Source organism: Notolabrus celidotus, chromosome 6 (genome assembly GCF_009762535.1).
Source record: "Notolabrus celidotus isolate fNotCel1 chromosome 6, fNotCel1.pri, whole genome shotgun sequence".
Lineage (NCBI taxonomy): Eukaryota > Metazoa > Chordata > Actinopteri > Labriformes > Labridae > Notolabrus > Notolabrus celidotus.
This window is the reverse complement of record NC_048277.1, coordinates 4,837,578-4,855,940: the sequence shown is the minus strand read 5'-3', so window position 1 is coordinate 4,855,940 and position 18,363 is coordinate 4,837,578. Positions and strand designations below refer to the sequence as shown.

At 41.2% G+C, this 18,363-nt stretch overlaps 1 protein-coding gene across 1 annotated transcript; it reads right to left on the bottom strand.

Moving 5' to 3' along the window:
- Positions 1 to 2: 2 nt before the first annotated feature.
- On the bottom strand, positions 3 to 17,223 carry cdk10 (cyclin-dependent kinase 10). The gene is made up of 13 exons (XM_034685174.1): positions 17,014 to 17,223; positions 16,210 to 16,282; positions 16,032 to 16,103; positions 14,318 to 14,420; positions 13,519 to 13,600; positions 12,647 to 12,714; positions 6,527 to 6,579; positions 4,152 to 4,221; positions 3,967 to 4,026; positions 3,677 to 3,800; positions 3,445 to 3,584; positions 2,157 to 2,209; positions 3 to 2,061 (listed from the first exon to the last, which is right to left on the bottom strand). Exons 1-13 carry the CDS (start codon positions 17,101 to 17,103, stop codon positions 1,964 to 1,966), a joined length of 1,086 nt encoding a protein of 361 aa, XP_034541065.1. The 5' UTR covers positions 17,104 to 17,223; the 3' UTR covers positions 3 to 1,963.
- Positions 17,224 to 18,363: the final 1,140 nt, after the last annotated feature.

The following is an 18,363-nucleotide window of genomic DNA, read 5'->3' as shown; positions in this document are numbered from 1 at the left end:
GCTGGTTTCATGTTTTATTTTATTCAGTTGATGCTGGTTCAGAAGTGTGAAGAGGTTCTCAGGTAGCTTTTCAGTTTTCTCTCCCAGTTTGGTCGATCCATCTACACTACCAGTCAAAAGTTTGGACACACCTTCTCATTCAAGGGTTTGTATTTATTTTAATGATTGTAAACACTGTAGATTAATACTGAAGACATCAAAACTATGAGAGAACATATTTGGAATTATTTAATGAATAAAAGTGTTAAACAAAGCAGAATCTGTTTTATATTTTAGATTCTGTAAAGTAGCCCCCTTTTTCCTTCATGACAGCTTTGCACACTCTTGGTATTCTCTCAGTCTGCTTCATGAAGTGGTCTCCTGGAATGGTTTCTAATTAACATGAGCCTTGTCAAGAGTTCATTTGTAGAATGACTTGCCTTCTTAATGTGTTTGAGACCATCAGTTGTGTTGTTCAGAGGTAGGGTTAGTACACAATGGACAAAAGTCCTATTTGACTACTGTTGTAATCCAGATTTTGGCAAAACCAGATCATTTCATAGTTTTGATGTTTTCAGTATTAAAATAAAAATCAAATAATTAAAGGATTGAATGAGAAGGTGTGTCCAAACTTTTGGCTGGTAGTGTACTTCTCTCTGTTCTATATCTCAGGTTTTTACTGACAGGCTTCTCTTGTTCTGCAATTTATTTTGGGTGTTCAAGCGGAGGCTTTTTAAATACTGTAGCTGTATTTGATCATTGATCCTTTTTTTTTCTTTGTTGACATCCGGTAACACAAATCACAGGCTTCACGATCATCGCCCTCTGAGCTGTCGGAGAGATATTCACTTATTCCAAATCCCTATTTTCACATTGTTTCAAGTATCTTTAACGCTCTTTTAAACTTCACCAGAAGAACGTTAATGACTGCTCAGCTCACAGCCCCCAATCCCCACTGACAGGCAGAGAAACATTCAGTGTTTAATCAACAGGTTCACAGTTACAGGAGAGAAGTTTGTCATACTGGAGTTGGACAAAAGAAAAGACCTTATTGATGAATATTGGGGGAATCCTGACCTCAGAACAAGCTCAGACTCTACATTTGAGCTCTGGGCAGCTTGCCTCGCAGCCCCTCCTGACGTCCTGTGTCAGCAGAGAAGATTTAAAGGGACAGAGTTTGGATGTATAATAGTTTATATGGTTTTATAATCTCTTTAAATCACTGAGTCTGATTGTTGAAGGAGAGTAAACCTGTGTGGATGAAAATCTAAACTAAGAACAATCAGCTGGATTCAGGGTTTTGACTCAGTTTGTAAGGATACCATCGGCCCTGCTGACGCTCCTGAACTGGACTGTAAACAGCGGTGCAGCAACAAAGCTCTAAAACAAGAGGATGAGTCAGGAAACTCTTTTCAAACTATAAATGTACTCTAAATCCATGTTTCTGTCCCAAGTTTAAAAATTAAAGATCATCAAATTATCTGGTTTCCTAAAAGTCAGTCTAACACTTTAACGAGGAGTAAAAAAGCAGGGGTTCAGAGACTCTCTGAAGGACACTTTGACTAGGCGCACAGCTGGTCAGAGACCAGCTGTGATGGTTGTGAGGAGATCCTTCTCCCTCCTCTCACTCTTTGAATCGTACAGGCACATTCTTCTATTTAAATCCTGTTTCTCCTGACCCACAGAGGCCTTTAAACACACCCGGTGTAGCTGTGAATGAAGCTCTCGCACGTTGTGAATGTGATCACAGCCTCTCAATCGATCACAGAGCAGAGGTCTGTGTAGGCAGCCCCGCGAGGTGTTGATCTGTGCCAGTTTGTTGCTTCAGCTGAGTTCCCCTGGAGTGCAAACACCAACGTAAAACCTCCTCATGAGCCCATTCCTGCTCCGTGCGTGCAGAGGGAACAGAAACACTCATCGTTGGAGCGCACCTTCCTGAGAGTGTGAGCTCTGGAGGGTTGAGTCCAGCATGTCGCTGCCTTCATCACACTTTGCTCCTCTTCGAGTGGCTCTCTGCCTGAGCAGCAGCGGCCCTCTTGTTGCGATGGTGGGGGAATGTTGGCATCAGCTCAGGCTCACAGGCTGCAGAGAGAAGCAGACAGACAAGATTAGTGACTGATTATTGATCCACCAGAGGGCTGTGATAAATACCGCTGAGCCAGAGTCTTCTCACTCACGTAGAGGTTTCTCTTTGAAGTAGGAACTCTCCAAGCTGTCTTTGGCTGTAGCTCTGAATCAGGAAGACAGACAACATCGGTCAGTCATGTCAAAGATTTCAAGAATTCAAAGGGAAGTTCCTCTATTATTACCTTTATTTTCATACATAGCATTGTATACATACTGGAAGCAAAGTGGGAACTTCAGTAGGTCATTAGAAAAATATTTAGAACCCAGATTCCATCAGCTCTTCTGAGAACAACTCTCTGTAAATGTTGGTGGACCCATGAGACCAGTTTTAAAGTGAAATTTCCCATTCTTGTCTGAGAGGATTTCAGCAGCTCAAAAGTTGAGGGTCTCCATTGTCGTATTTTTAGTTTCATGATGCTCCAAATGTTTCCAATGGGGGATGAGTCAGGACTGCAGGCAGGTCAGTTCAGCACCTGGACTCTTCTACTACAGAGCCATGCTGTTGTAATATGTGCAGAATGTGGTTTATCATTGTCTTTCTGAAATATGTAAGGTCTTCCTGAAGACATCATCATCTGGATGGCAGCATATGTTGCTCCTAAACATGCATGTATAGTTCAGCATTAATGGAGCCTTCACAGATGTGTAATCTACCCATGCCATGGACTCTTATGATCCCCATACCATCAGGGACGCTGGCTTTGAACTGTGAGCTGATAACAAGCCGGTTGGTCCTTCTGCTCTTTAGAGCGGAGGACACAGCGTCCATGATTTCCAAAAAGAATGTCAGATTTTGATTCATCAGACCACAGGACAGTTTTCATCTTAAACAGGCTCAGGTCCAGAGAAGTCTCTGTGTTTCTGGATCATGTTTATGGTTTCCTCTTTGCATGGTTCAGTTTTAAACTGCATTTGTGGATGCAGTGATGAACTGTGTTCACTGATGATGGTTTGTGGAAGTGATTTAGAACCCATGCAGTGATTTCCACTACAGAGTCATGTCTGTTTTAATGCGGTGCTGCCTGAGGGTGCAAAGATCACGGCTATGTAGTATGTTTTGGTCCTTGTCCCTGCAGAATACATCTCTCCTGATTCTTTGAATCTTAAAATAAATTTGGTTTAATTTAACTTGGTTTGCAATAATCAGCAAAGCACAGCTAATAGAATTGAGCTGTCTTTATTTAATTTATTTTTACACACACTGATTCTCTTTCTGTGACGTATTAAAACCTGTTCAGTGAAATGAAATAGAAGTCATGCACATGTGTTCCCAACAGAGTCAGACCCACTAGTGATACAGCCCTGATCCTAACACGTCTATGATCTGTGAGTGTGTACCTGCGCCCTGGATTGTACATGAAGAGCAAGTTGAGCAGTCTGTGTCCAGCATCAGACAGCCAGGTGAATTTGTTCTTCAGGTTGTTGTACGGCTGCTTCCTCAGACTGTACTGACCAATGAGGGGCAGCTGGGAGAAACCCTGAAACACACACACACAGATTCACATCAGAACACCTCACAAACACGTAGTGGTTAGTTTATTCTGGAGAAACTCTTGAGCTCAAGACTCACCGGCCAGATGTTTTCATTCGGAGTTCCCAGCAGCTGGACGATCAGGTCGACCTGCTGGATCTCTGAGGTCCCCGGCAGCAGAGGTTTGTGAGCCAGCAGCTCCGCCAAGATGCAGCCGACAGCCCTGCAAAGGAAACATCACATGTCCTGTTTGTTCTGTTGACCTTCCTTCTGTTGCAAAATCTCTGAACTAGATATCGGACATCACACTTGAGATGTTTCAAAACAAGATGTAATGACTTCATTTAATGGATTTGCATGGTGGGATGTTTAGTGTCTGCTCTCCTCACCACATGTCCAGAGCTGTAGTCTGTGTTTTGGTCCCTAGGAGGAGCTCTGGAGCTCTGTACCTGCAGACAGGTTAGGACAGGAAGGAGACCATATGGTGATGGAGTTTCAGCTGAGACTGCACCGGCACAAGGTGAGCGACACAGTGATCATCTGCAGGGTGCAACACACTCACCCAGACACTCACCACAGTGTGACCACTCGAGGCGTCATGGGCTGCTGGGGGATGCCGTACATCCTGGCCAATCCGAAGTCAGCTGCAAACAGAAACAAGAGAAAGATCCATAACAAAGAAACCAATCATCATTTAAATGCATATTTATAAAAGGTCTGAAATCTTAAAATTTGACTCATATTTCCTGAGGCTCAGATGATGTTAAAATACATGTATTTTTATTCAGACTGGGGATGTAGAGACTCTCACACTGAGGTCTATAAATGGAGTTCCTCTAACCCGTCCCTCCATATTTCTGTCCCACAACAGAGTTGACTCTGTTTGAAGTCCCGCCCACACCTGAATGAAGCACTTTTCATCAAGGTGGAGGGGTCCGATGGAGCTGCAAGCGTTTTGAACTTTATATACCCATGATTACGTGTCACACAAATGCTACGCCTTTTACGTAAATAACTGTTTAACAGACTTGCATTATTAATCATTGAAAAAGATGAAAAATACTCCACAATCTCCTTTTTTTTGTCATCAGGCTGATGTTTAAAATTAGTTAATTAGAAGAAGTAGCCTTCTTGTAAAGATACAACACTTCAAAATCTTATAAACACGTGACATTTTTACGACTGGGTTAATAAGATCCTGAAAATGTTGTAAACTATTGCATCCTTCTATCTTTGTGATCGTATTGTTTTTTCTTTATAAAAACAGTTTATCTCTGAGCGATTTAAAACACTGAACGCAGGCGCTGGTGGCCTAGCGGTCTAAGCGCCCCACATAAAGAGGCTACAGCCCTCGTTGCAGGGGTCGCTGGTTCGTTTCTTGACTGATGACCATTGTCCTATAAAATAAAGGCAAAAAGGCCAAAAAATATAACTTTAAAACACTGAACCACAATTTTTCGGAACATCTGGAGTCCATGATGAACAATAAACGCCAAGCAGCAACCTCCAGACGCGAGAATTGAAGCCAATACAGAAGTGTTATAAACTCCAGTTCATCGTGTGTCCACTTGAGGCTGGCTCCGGAAGTACCAGAAACCACACCATATTGGTAATGCTGAACTCAACCAAACTTAGTGTGAGGTAAAGAGGCGGGCTTTGAGCCTTCTAGCCAACAGCTGTGTTCCCGCCTGTCAGTCAAGTCAGTCATGTCCTTATTTGGGCAAAAACTGGTAATCTTAATATCTTCTGAACTGTAACATTAGAAGAAAATTCACCCCATGTACAGTGTGTGCTGATAGAGAAATAAGCTACATAGAACCAAGATGTTTTTGTACCAAGCTGTAAACATGTTTATTTCTGCTGTAAAGATCGTCTCTTTGAATTGGTGTGTATGTGGTTTCTGGTGTTTCTGCAGCCAGCCTCAAGCAGACACTCGATGAACTGCAGTTTATAAAACTTCCACATGGGCTTCATTTTTTGAGACCGGAGGTTGCCACTTGATTTTTTCATAATGCAGAAATTCTGAGATATCAATATTACGAGTTTTTCATTATGAGAGGCACAGCTGACTTGACTGACAGGCGGGAGCACTGTAGCTGTTGGCTAGGAGGCTCAAAGCCCGCCCCTTTTTATGTCACACTAGCTCGACAGCACTTATGTTGAGTTCAGCATTTCCAATATGGCTCCCGCCGACAATTGGCTTCAAAACAGCGCTTCAGAAACAGATGGGTGACGTCATGGATACTACGTCCATTATTTTTACAGTCTATGGTTATACGTGGTCCTTGATCATCATCCAATCAGAATCAAGAAGGGGTGGGACTTCTGATACCAACTTTGTCAACAACAATGGCGGAGGTCTGTATGGAGGTGAAAAGTTATCACACTTGTTTTTTCGAGGTACAATTTCAAAGTTTAGAGCTGCTGTTGTTGCTCTGAAACGATTTCTACCAATAGTTTTTAGTTTCTTGTTAAAATGCTGTTGAAGCAAGTATTTAGCATACAGAGCATCTGAAACAGACCCAACGGTCTCTACTTAGGGAAGCACAAGTGCTGCGGGACGAATTTGGTAACCTCGCAACAGTAAACACTGGTGAGAAGTGCTCTGAAATGGAGGTGATGGGCGCTCCCTGGACCCAAAAAAAAAAAGCCTGAGTGGACACAGCCTTCTCTCCAGCTTTAAGAGGAGCAGAGGTGTCAAACTTATACACATAGATTTAATTTTATACCTTAGTCTGTGACATGAAACTTCACTACCTCATAATCAAAGTGTCAAGTTCCTGCTTTCCATATTGGTTTCATTGAGGTCACAGTAGATAGACGTTAAGGGCTGGTGGTCACTGTTTGGATGAGGCAGTCAGTATAAAAGATAGTCACAGAGGTCAAAGGTCAGTGTTGCAGAGTTTGGGATGTACTGTATGTCAGTGCAGGTATGGAGTGATGACTCACCGATCTTAACGCAGCCTTTGTCTGTCATCAGCAGATTAGACACCTTCAGGTCCCTGGTAAGAAGATTGAAGAGGATAATGAACCAATCTGAACCCCATCCCCCTCCGCTTGACGTTCATCAAACTGCTTTCAGCTACAGTTTTAACTCTGAACATCTCTGCCTCCGCACTTCTTTTGTCCGGGCAGATCTGTTCAAGCTCAGTCAAGTTTAAATGGTAAACAGCTTTACATCATTTAGTCCCTCAGTGCTGCCTGACTGTTCTGGAAACTCATCGTGGTCGTGTGTGACACACTTTCTTTTGTTTTAGTAAGTTCAGACATGAGGTTCATTTGGGCCGTACCTGACTCAGAAGTTTAACTCAGTTATTTTCTTCTTTCTCTTTGTTCAGCTCAACAGTTGACTCTGATATCAGCCTGCTTGAGTCTCGTGCTTCACATGTAGAGTTTATCAAAGTTTCACATACAGGCCCGCTGTGAGACCGACCTCAAAACAACTACAGCTGATTTGTTTTTTAATGTAATTTCTCAGCTGCTTTTAAACTGGGTCATTGAACCTAATTAAGGGACTCAGTGAACTTGAGGGTTACATTCAGGGGCAGCTTGGCTCACAGACCCTGAAGGCTCACTGACTGAGTTTAAAGCGCTGCATTCATTTTCTGAATGGGTCTGTTTGTTCTTAATGATGGATACCACACAGCATGTAACTCATCTCCAGGTAGAAAGCTTTGAAACAGAGAACACATGAAGAAACCATCAACAGCTCAGCTCGCAGCCCCTCAACACATCACCTGACTTCAATGGAAGAGACTAAAAGAAACACACTAAATATTAAGAGACAAACAAACAAAGAAGGAAACACAGACAGAAAGAAAAAGGGAGAGAAACATAGGAACAAATAAACAATGGATCAAAGAAATAGAAACAAACAAACAAACAAGCAAAAAAAGACAGAAAATAAATGAAAGAAACAAAGGAACAAAGACATAAACAAAGAAGGGAAGGAAGAAGGAAACAAAGAAAGAAACAAAGGTAGAAAAAAGAAACAAACCAAAAGGACAGAAAAAAACTGACACAAAGACAGAAAGAAACAAAGAAGGAAACAGGCAGAAAGAAAAAGCGAAAGGAACAAAGAAACGAAAAAATAAACAAAGACAGACAGACAGAAAAAAACAATCAAACAAACAAATATACAAGCAAAGAAGGAAGAAAGAAAGACAGAAAGAAATGAAGAAACAAAGACAAATAAACAAACAAAAACGACAGGGGCAAATGAACAAAGACAGAAACATACAAACAAAACGAAAGAAACAAGTAAACAAACAAGGGAAGGAAGAAGGAAACAAAGAAATAAAGAGAGAAAAAAAGAAACAAACAAAAAGGACAGAAAAAAACACTGAAACAAAGACAGAAAGAAACAAAGAAGGAAACAGGCAGAAAGAAAAAGGGAAAGAAACAAAGGAACAAAGAAACAAAAAGATAAATAACCAGAAATAATAACTTATGATAGTGAAACTGAGGGAGTCCACCTTCCATCACCTACAGGAACAGAGTCCTGCTCAGTGAGAGTTCATATAAACTGAGTCCACCTTCCATCACCTACAGGAACAGAGTCCTGCTCAGTGAGAGTTCATTTAAACTGAGTCCACCTTCCATCACCTACAGGAACAGAGTCCTGCTCAGTGAGACTTCATTTAAACTGAGTCCACCTTCCATCACCTACAGGAACAGAGTCCTGCTCAGTGAGGGTTCATTTAAACTGAGTCCACCTTCCATCACCTACAGGAACAGAGTCCTGCTCAGTGAGAGTTCATATAAACTGAGCGAGTCCACCTTCCATCACCTACAGGAACAGAGTCCTGCTTAGTGAGAGTTCATTTAAACTGAGTCCACCTTCCATCACCTACAGGAACAGAGTCCTGCTCAGTGAGAGTTCATTTAAACTGAGTCCACCTTCCATCACCTACAGGAACAGAGTCCTGCTCAGTGAGAGTTCATTTAAACTGAGTCCACCTTCCATCACCTACAGGAACAGAGTCCTGCTCAGTGAGGGTTCATTTAAACTGAGTCCACCTTCCATCACCTACAGGAACAGACTCCTGCTCAGTGAGAGTTCATTTAGTGTTTACCTTTTCAACCCGTTCATCATTGAGTAATAACAGAACTCTTTCTGAACTCTGAGATCTTCTCATCAGCTTCATTAATAGCTTTTGTAACTCAGCACTGAATGCTTTAAGAAGCAGATCAGTCCTCTTAGTTAATCAAACTGCCTGGCTTAATGACTTGAAGGAGAAGAAGGAGACAGAGAGGAGGAATGAGGAGCTGAAAATAATCAGAGATATAAAAGATGGAGATTGTAATGTAGTGCCTTCTGTCTTTAATGTCACAACACAAAGACTAAACATCCCTAACACAGAGACTGAACGTCTATCTTTAGCTAACAGGTAGAAGACATGCTCCTCTCTACAAAACTAAAGCTGCCAACATGTAAACCTCTCACTGCCGGACATTTTATTGGATTCAATCTTTAAGCTGATTAATTCCACATGCCTCTGTGTCTGTCACTCTTACAGTTTGAAGTTTTCACAGAGCCAGTGTTAACTATCTCGCATCCACCCAGAGGTGAATCCCTTCCCTACAAATAACAACAATCTGAGGCCTCTGGACATTTCAAACTTTGGTTCTAAACAACATCTTTGATTCAAAGCAGCCCAGTGCTCCCTCTAAATGCTTCACCTCTCTCTTATGTATAATATGTATGATATTACAGGGATGGAGGGATGTATTTAGTCTCCTGTTTAACCTTGAAAATACCTGTTTCTCCGTTCATGGTTGAAGTAAAGAGGTTAAAGAAGTGTGTGGATCTGTATTGGCAAAGTTTCAGAATGATCAGCCTGAATTATATTTTATTCCCTCCATCTGTTTTTAACATTTCATCATAACAATTGTTATCTGTATAGATTCATCCACTTTTGACCCAAAACTTTTATTTATACGTTTACTGAAGTTTGTTTTTTTGATTTCTTAAGACAGATAAAAACAGACTTTCAGTCACTTCCTGTATTACTCCTGGGACAAAGTCTGTCTTTTTAGAATAGCAGGATTGTAGTAGAAGTTGGGATAGGGGTTCAGATTAGAATAAACAACCTGTTTTCTATCAAAGATGAGATCTGTAAAGCCGTCAGATCTGCAGCGCTCTATCAAAGTTTTTTGTAATTTGTTGTTTTTTTAAATTAAATCAAAAAGTGATTAAAAAGTCTTAATCATGTTGTTTAAGGTCATTAAAAGCATAATATTCTACAACTCTGTAGTCATGCACTGAGAAAACTGAAATTATATTTTTGCATAATATTAATTTGTTTTGGTTAAGTTTCTCAAATATACAAATTCTGCGTTTTTAGTGAACAGCTAAAAAATTGTTGCATTTTAATGCTTATAACAACCATGAACAGAATTATTGAGCCTCGTTTCAATAATCTTTTCATTTAATTTGAGGAAAACCTACATGTAGAAAAGAAAAGAACGAGGCTTTGGCTGTTTTACGAAACCGCCTGCTACACACTACCTACAAATGCAGGTGGTATGACTGTTCTGTTGGATCTGGTCTGCAGGATGCTGGGTTAGGTGTCGCTGGATTTTCGGTTTCAGCGGAAGTAAACAACGACCAAGCTTGTAGAGAAACTGCTTCTTTAGCATCACTTAGGATTTAAGAAGTTAAGAAGTGGTTTATATGGCAGTTAAAATAAAAATAAAAAGAAGAAGCGGAACGTTAGCGCTGTGCATTGTGGGAAACAGCACATGAGGGAGACTGGTTCGTTACAGACTGAGACATGTTCCTGAATCAGTACCACATCCGGGGAGTTTTGGCATACTGCAGATTTTGCTCTTGTTCACATACTGCATTCTGAATTATGTTCCAAATCAGTACGTACTTGTAGCGACTACTAAAAGCAAAAAGCCGCTGAGAGGCTGACGCTGGGCCTAGTTATTGTCAGATGCGCTAAAGCAAAAAAACACTATGCACCAAAGTAAGTTTAACCTTTTATTATCAAAAAAGGATGATAAACTCATGATAAAGTGCACAAACAAAAATAGGAAAAGTAAGTGATAAACAAGCGTTCATAAAGCGAAAAGCAAGCGAAAAGCAAGCGTCCAACAAAAAATATGGAGACCCAGCTCACCCCCTCTCTCTACCTGCAAAAACAAAGGAACACAGGTGGCCTAAATTAACTCAATAACCCCGCCCCTAACACATGACCCGTAAATAACCTAATTAACTGATCCCACAATAAACTATATTGTAAACAATCACCATAATAACACCACAAAAAATATACAAACAATATCCTACCCTAAACCTCAAAATAACATAATATAAACACTTGAATTCCCTTCATGGCTCCAACAGTACTACTACTCCACATTATCAAACCTGAGTCTGGCTGATCTTTCTGAAAATGTGCCACATGAATTATTAGCAGATGTTTGCAGAGGACACATGCGTCTATATCACACAGATAGAAACTCATTCTGGCTGCAGACTGATTGATTTTCTGGTCTGTATGTGAGAGAGAGTGAGCTGACAGAGCACTGTGGATCATTCATTAAAAGGTGACATATCACGCTTTTTTCATCAATATATATTGGTCTAAGAGGTCCCCAAAACATGTCTTTAAAGTTTATGCTCAAAAACACACTTTGAAATCAGATTTTGACATGCCTGAAAAGCCCTCTTCTTCAGTCCTCCTCAGAACACTCTGTTTTCTCTCTGACCACGCCCCCTCAGGAAGCGGATGTGCCTCGGCTGTCCAGCACGTTGATCTAATGTTTACGGCTGTTTCCGAAACGGCCTGCTACATACTACTTACTAATGTAGTAGGCAGTAGGTATTGCCTACTACATACTGCGTCTGAATTTAGTATGTAGTATGACTGTTCTGTCCGATCTGTCATGCAGCATGCTGAGCCAGACTTCGCTGGATTTCCGGTTTCGGAAAGCGGAAGTAAACAACGGCGAAGCCGATAAATAAAAAGCTTATTTAGCATCCATTTATGATTTAAAAAGTTAGGAAGTGGTTTATATGTAATTTGATAACTTTCACAGCACCTAAAAACGGATTTCCTCCCGTCAAAAAATGAGGAAAAAAAAAAAGCAGAACGAGCGCTGTGCATTATGGGAAACAGTACGCGAGGCAGACTGGTCCGATGCACACTGAGATATTTTCCCTAATCAGTAGACATCCGGGGAGTTTTGGCATACTGCAGATTTTGCTCTTGTTCACATACTACTTACTACATACTGAATTTTGGACATATCAGTACGTACTGCTAGTATAGTAGGCGATTTCGGAAACAGCCTACATGTTGGCTGAATATACACGGCTGCTCACAGACCCTCGTTACTTCAACCCTCTGAATCTGATCCAGAATCTGATCCTGACGGAGAGGCACCTGTAGCAGGACCTTTCTGAAGGATTGGTCACAGATTCTGTGTTTCTTGTTGTTTTATTTGTCAGTATGTAGACGTGTGTCTTGGTACACAGCTACAGCTATGAACATGTAGCTATGCTAACTAGCACTAGCACTTATCCATGACAAATAAAAATCATCCACTAGATCTTCAAATCTGCAGACGTGGGGAGTAAAACCGACCTTTGTGTTTATTAAGACAGCCTACAACTAGCATGCCTCCCTCCTAAGCTCCTTGTTACCACACATTTGTGCAGGTAATGAAAAACGGAGGGGGGATTCAGTATTAGTTTATACAGTCTATGGGCTGAACGAGCTCCGAGCTCTGACTCCGTGACAGACCGGATATTGTTGTTACGTAACAAAAACACGGAAGTCTGAAACGGCTCGTTTCACACACATTTACAGAAAGGTGCAGAAATCAGAACAGGGACAGAATGGATTTTTTTCATTCTCGGGGGGTTTGTAGACATGCCAGGGACACATATTTCAGGTAGAGAACCATTAAAAAGTCCATTTTGCATGATATGTCACCTTTAACAAGCTGACATGATAAAAAAGTACTATATGTTTAATTTACTGGGTTCAAGATTAAACACATGCACGTTAGTTTTAACATTTGGGATATAAATGTGTTTACATGTTTGGGACAAACCTGTGAATGATGAAGTTATGGTGGAGATACTCCAAACCTCTGAGCAGCTGAAGGACGATACACTTCACCTGAGAAAAGGACGACATGAGACACATAAATGATCATGTTATGATATGACGCAGGTAACCTCAGGCTGAGTCCTTTAACACTGCATTCAAATATTAGACTGCTACTGATGATAGAGTGAGGACTTCAATTAATCCTGGACCAGGACTACGGTAGAACCTTAATGTGAGAGGTTACCCATGAACTTTGTGTTCTGTCTCACATTAATTAATCTGACAGATTTTAAAGATGGCAGATAAAATGGAGGGAAAGTGAAGTTAATCAATCTTTATTAAAAAGCGCCAAATCCCAACAAACATTATCCTCACTATTTCCAAACAGAGCAGGTCTAGACCGTACTCTATGTTCTATTATTAATAGTGACCCAACATCAAGACAGGATAAGATCCAGTCCCATCTTACAGACAGGACTCAGTCTGATGTCATCTTAATCCACCATGAGCAGAGCACTTTGCAGCATTTAGCAAGTTACAGTGGCAAGGACAAACTTCCTTTAACAGGCAGAAACCTCCAGCAGGACCAGACTCATGTTAGACAGTTGTGGAGAGCTGCTTTGACGGCTTGTGTGGATGATAAACTAGATGAAGTCTATTTGTTATCATGTTCATCTTAGGTGTTTGGAAGCTGAGGGATGCATGTATGGAACATCTGGTTTAAAGAATTAGTTGGATTTAATTTCACACAGATCTTGCTGAAATCCAGTATAGTAATATGAAGTAAGAGGAACGAACAAACAGAGAAAAGTTTGTTAGAAATTGAAACCAAATGAGGGAAACATGGGGCTGATTAGTCTGACTTTGTCATACCTGAGCCTCAGAGAACGGGGTCTGCATGTTCTCCAGCAGACTGGCCAGGTCCTGTTCACAGTAACTCATCACCAGGAAGAGACTGAACCAGAGTCACGCAGAGACAAACAAAGAGAATATACGATCAAATGTTAGAAGAGGATTCTGGTGTTCTGTTCATTCCTATCTATTTAGATCTAAATGAGGTCTTTCTGAGATAAACTGACATCCACTATCTTCAAACCATCAGACTGTGATGACAAAAGCAGGATTCAGCCTCGGAGTACACAGGAGCTTAGTTAGTAGGTTTAGTAGGATTCTGTTGTTGTGTGCCAGATCCAAGTTTTTCGTTCAACAACAATCAGTCAGAGAAGTAGACCAGATACTCCTGTGTACTGTGAGGTCAAAACTCTGTTTTTAGACTTTGTTTGGTGGCACTAAGACGGGACTGTAATGGCTGCTTCTTGTTGAAAAATAAACTTCTACTCTTCAAGAAAAAGTCTGACTCTGTAGAGATCCTCTTTGCTGTGTTAGGAGACTCTGAGATCAAAGTCTGAGCCTGTCAAAGGCAAAAGTCAGCACTTTTAATGGTTGTATTCTGACTCCAAGGATTTGTTATGTTGGCAGGTGGCTAAACCAACCTGTGTTTGTACCCGTCCATCATTGAGATCAAACAGTATATCAAAAAAGTGCACGATTTTAAAACTACCTGAGGTTCCCGTCTGAGAAAACAGGAAGGACTCATTTTCCCACTCAAATAAGATAAACAATAAATACAATGCTTTCAGATATAGGATAATTAAACACTGAGATGAAGCACCTCTGCAGCTGGCTGCCGACGACCACTTCTTTCAGCTCCACGATGTTCGAGTGTCTGAGCCTCAGCAGCAGGTTGATCTCTCGGAGGCTGCTGATGGGGATCCCTGAAGGACAAACGGCGTGGACGGTTCAATAACAGATCAGAGTGAGTGACCATGTAAGCGACATTAAAGCAAGACAGGAGCTTCTCTCAGGCCAAGTGGGAAGAGAGGCAGAGGCCTCTGAGCCGGCTGTAACCGATCACACAACTTCATTCATTCACTCATTCATCCACTGAGCGATCAGATCCCATCTCTCTGAAGAAGGCTGAACACTAACTCACCAAAACCATGCACGACATGCACCAACACTTTCTCTGACTAAAGCAACAATCCAAACACTACTGCAGCTATTTGACTCTATCATCATTGATTGATGACAAACGGCACCATTGACTCTGATCACTGTTTTTGTTTACTCGATGTGTGTGTGCTACATCTCTGTCCCCGTCTTGTCACTTTGTTTGTTCTTTTCTGCTACCCTGAGATCTGGGAAATGCGCCAACCGTGTATGCAGCCTGTTAAGAGTCGCTCCTCTTCGTTCATTCTTCTTTCTGATTGTTCTTCTCTTTCTTCATCAAACTTCCCCAGATTTTTCTCTGGCAGTTTGTTGAAGTTGTTACCTCTTTTGACCTTCCGTTGGTGAGAGTTGTGGACTGTTTTTCAAGATGAAATCACCAACTTTAACTTTTACTTGCATTACTGTTGCTGGAAACCCCGCTTTGCTTTGTTTTTGTTTTTACTCATGCTGGGCTGGTTGAGCTGAAGCCGGCCGGTTCATCGGCTGAACTGCTGGATGTTCCTGAGGAGCTTTGGAGATTTAGGACCCATAGAGGCAGAGGAGGCATAGAGCTATGAGGAGGAGAGCTGGTATAAGGAGATGGAGGTTTATGGAGAGGAGGTAGAAGCGTGTCTCTCCTCTCTCATCATGGGCAACGTGAGATCTCTGGCTGTTAAGATGGACGAGCTAACAGGACTAGCCAGGAGTCAGACGGAGTTTCAGGAATGTAGCATGTTGTGCTTCACGGAAACGTGGCTGCATCAGTATATTCACGACCACAACGTCTCCATTGACGGCTTCCAGACTGTCCGGGCAGACCGGGATAGCACTGAGAGCGGTGTGGGTCATACTGGTCATACTGGTAGTTGTTTACATCCCCCCTCTGCCAACCCAACTACGGCGTCCAACGTTCTCAACGCTGCCATAGCCAGACTCCAGACAGACCACCAGAGTGCCCTCTTCCTGATCTCCGGGGACTTCAACCATGTATTTATTTTCTACATAGCTTATTATTGTATGTGTATAACTTATTGTGTATAGAGAAACTGTAATGACTGAATTTCCCCTCCTGGGATAAATAAAGTATTTCTGATTCTGAGTTCACAACAGACTTACTTAATCTTGAAGTGTAAAAACTCTTTCTCAACCCAAGAGATTAAAACGGATATAATCCTGTCAGTAAACTTTGAATCTGAATGATCAATCTGTCCCAAAAAGCTTCTATTCTAAATTTACTAGAAGAGGATGAATGCTCCTCCAGCACATTCATACAAAAGATATCAAAGGTTGTGATTTATGAGACCAGCGAAGCCGTCTACAATCTTCAGATTCTGTGCGTAGAAAATAAAGAAAACTGCACTCTAAACACAGAAACCAGCATCAAAGAGAGTTCTTACCATCCTTCTCTTTGTCCATTCGGACCTTCTTCAAAGCCACAATCTCATCCGACTTTGTGTCTCGAGCTCGGTCTGTAATTGGGACAGAAAACAGTGTTTCCAGCGTATTACTTAACGTGAACGACTGTTTTGATTTGTATGTGAGAGCGGTGTGTGGTCTGTTATATGAAATACTCACACACTATGCCGTACGTTCCTTCTCCTATGCGATTTAGCTTCTCAAACTCCCTGACGCTCCTGCAGCTCCCAAACTGAAAACAAAAGAAGTGTTACTGCGTTCATATTAAACAGACTCTGGAGTTAAGTACAGAATAAGAGTGATATAAATAGAATCAGTAGTGATCATCAAAACAAAACAACTGCCTTGAAACAGCAGCAAAAAGGAAAGAGTCATTTAACACCATCTGAAGTGGTTTCCTTAATCCCAGAAGGTGCTCTGAAGGTAATGAGGACACAGAGAGGGTTCACTGGTAACGATCCAGTGCAATCAATAAATGAATAAAGAGGATAGTGGGGTGCTTTTCATGCAGGCTTATGTGCTGGTGGAATCCAGTAATGAGATTAGCAGCTGATGGAGACGATGACTGACTAACATTACCTTATAATAACTAAGGTGCAACACTCACTCATTACTTTTTCCACAGAGCTTAGGTAACTAATCTCGAATAGTGAAAGCTTATTTTAATACAGCAATTAAACATTGTTATTGGTGAACTCTAGAAACTGCTCTGATATGTCCATATCGATCAAATATGAACTCTGTTTGCAGATATTTCATCGGGCCCTCTCTTGTATTTTGCTGCACGGTAAAATGGAGCGAATACAGGTAAGATAAAAGAGTCTATATCATAAATAAGTGATGCATGTAACAAATCAAAGCCAGCTCTTTGTGTTGACTTTAAACTGAGTGGTGTAAACATCATTAATCCTGCAGCCTGTTGAGTTTGGTGTCCTCTTCTCCGCATGCGCACGTTTCTCTCACCCTGTCATTTTGAGGCACTGTGAAGGTCTTATTGTTCTTGATGGACTTGAGTTTTATAGGGTCCGGTTCTTCCTCTCCTGTGTTGTCCATCGTGTCCCTTGTTTTAACCTCAGACAGAAAGCGTTTGGTCCGAGCAGCTTTATCCCCACACGCCTTCGGGCGCCGCCATGTTGTTTTGATTCCGGTCCGGCCCACCAGTAGGTCAACTAAGAGCTTTCCCGGAGTTTAAAAAGCAGGGACACCGTGTGTCGGGACCATGCTACTGCAGCTGGGTGGTGGTCCTGAAGTCCATCATGAGTCTTTCTAGGAAGATTTGAAAAATTAAAATTAAAACCATGTGTAGCCTATATCCAGTGGTGGACAGTAACAAAGTACATTTACTTGAGTACTGTACTTAAGTAAATTTTTTGAGTATTTGTACTTTACTTGAGTATTATTTTTTGGAGATACTTATCACTTTTACTCCACTACATTTAGAAGACAGTTATTGTACTTTTGACTCCACTACATTTCTATCAGTGCTCTAGTTACTCTCTACTTTATCTTTGAAGTCAGCTCATGAATGTCCTTCTCTTTTCTGAAATCTGATCCTAAGACAGTAAACTGTGTTTGTGTAGTTCTGTTTGTCTCAGTGATTTAGTCGTACCTGTATATATCGTGCGTCTCCACGGTTGAACATGGAGCAAACACATCTCCCTGTTTCCCACTCTGCCCAAACATACAAACATTCACTGTCCAACCTGAGAAAGCGTGTTGAGCTACGTAACGTTTGTTTCATTCCAGATTTCAAACTAAGTTGTCAGTGCTTGGAGTAACTTAGTGTCTGTTTTTATTCCATGGTATAGTTTTTAGAGATTTAAAGTAATGGTTTCTGGATATACATGATGTAACCGAATGCACTTCTGTGTATTCTTGACAGTACTCATACTTTGTGAAAATACAACATTTTGAGATATTTTAAAAAGTACTTTGAATACTTTAGTATTTTTAAAAGCAAGTACTCCAGGACTTTAACTCAAGTCATAATCTCACTGAACAACTTTTACTTGTATTGGAGTAATATTTGACCTGGACTATCTCTACTTTGACTTAAGTAATGAAGACGTCTACTTTCTCCACCACTGTGTACAAAAATTAAATCCCTTGTTTCACACACAGAGTTAGAAATGCTGGTTCATGCTTTTATTTCCTCACGGCACGACTATTGTATTTCTCTTTTCACCAGCCTCAATAAATCTTCTCCTGACCGACTACAAATAATCCAAAATGCTGCAGCAGGACTTTAAACCAGGTCAAGTAAAAACAAAGCACATCACCCCCATCCTATTCTCCTTACATTGTCTGCCAATC

Bases quoted from the DNA above. Each gene is read 5' to 3' on its own strand.
- cdk10 (XM_034685174.1), bottom strand. From the start codon at position 17,103: ATGGACAACACAGGAGAGGAAGAACCGGACCCTATAAAACTCAAGTCC. The intron at 16,104-16,209 runs GTGAGTATTTCA...TCCCAATTACAG, and splicing joins AGGAACGTACGGCATAGTGT to ACCGAGCTCGAGACACAAAG. The intron at 6,580-12,646 runs GTTTGTCCCAAA...TCTTCTTACCAG, and splicing joins CATAACTTCATCATTCACAG to GGACCTGAAGGTGTCTAATC.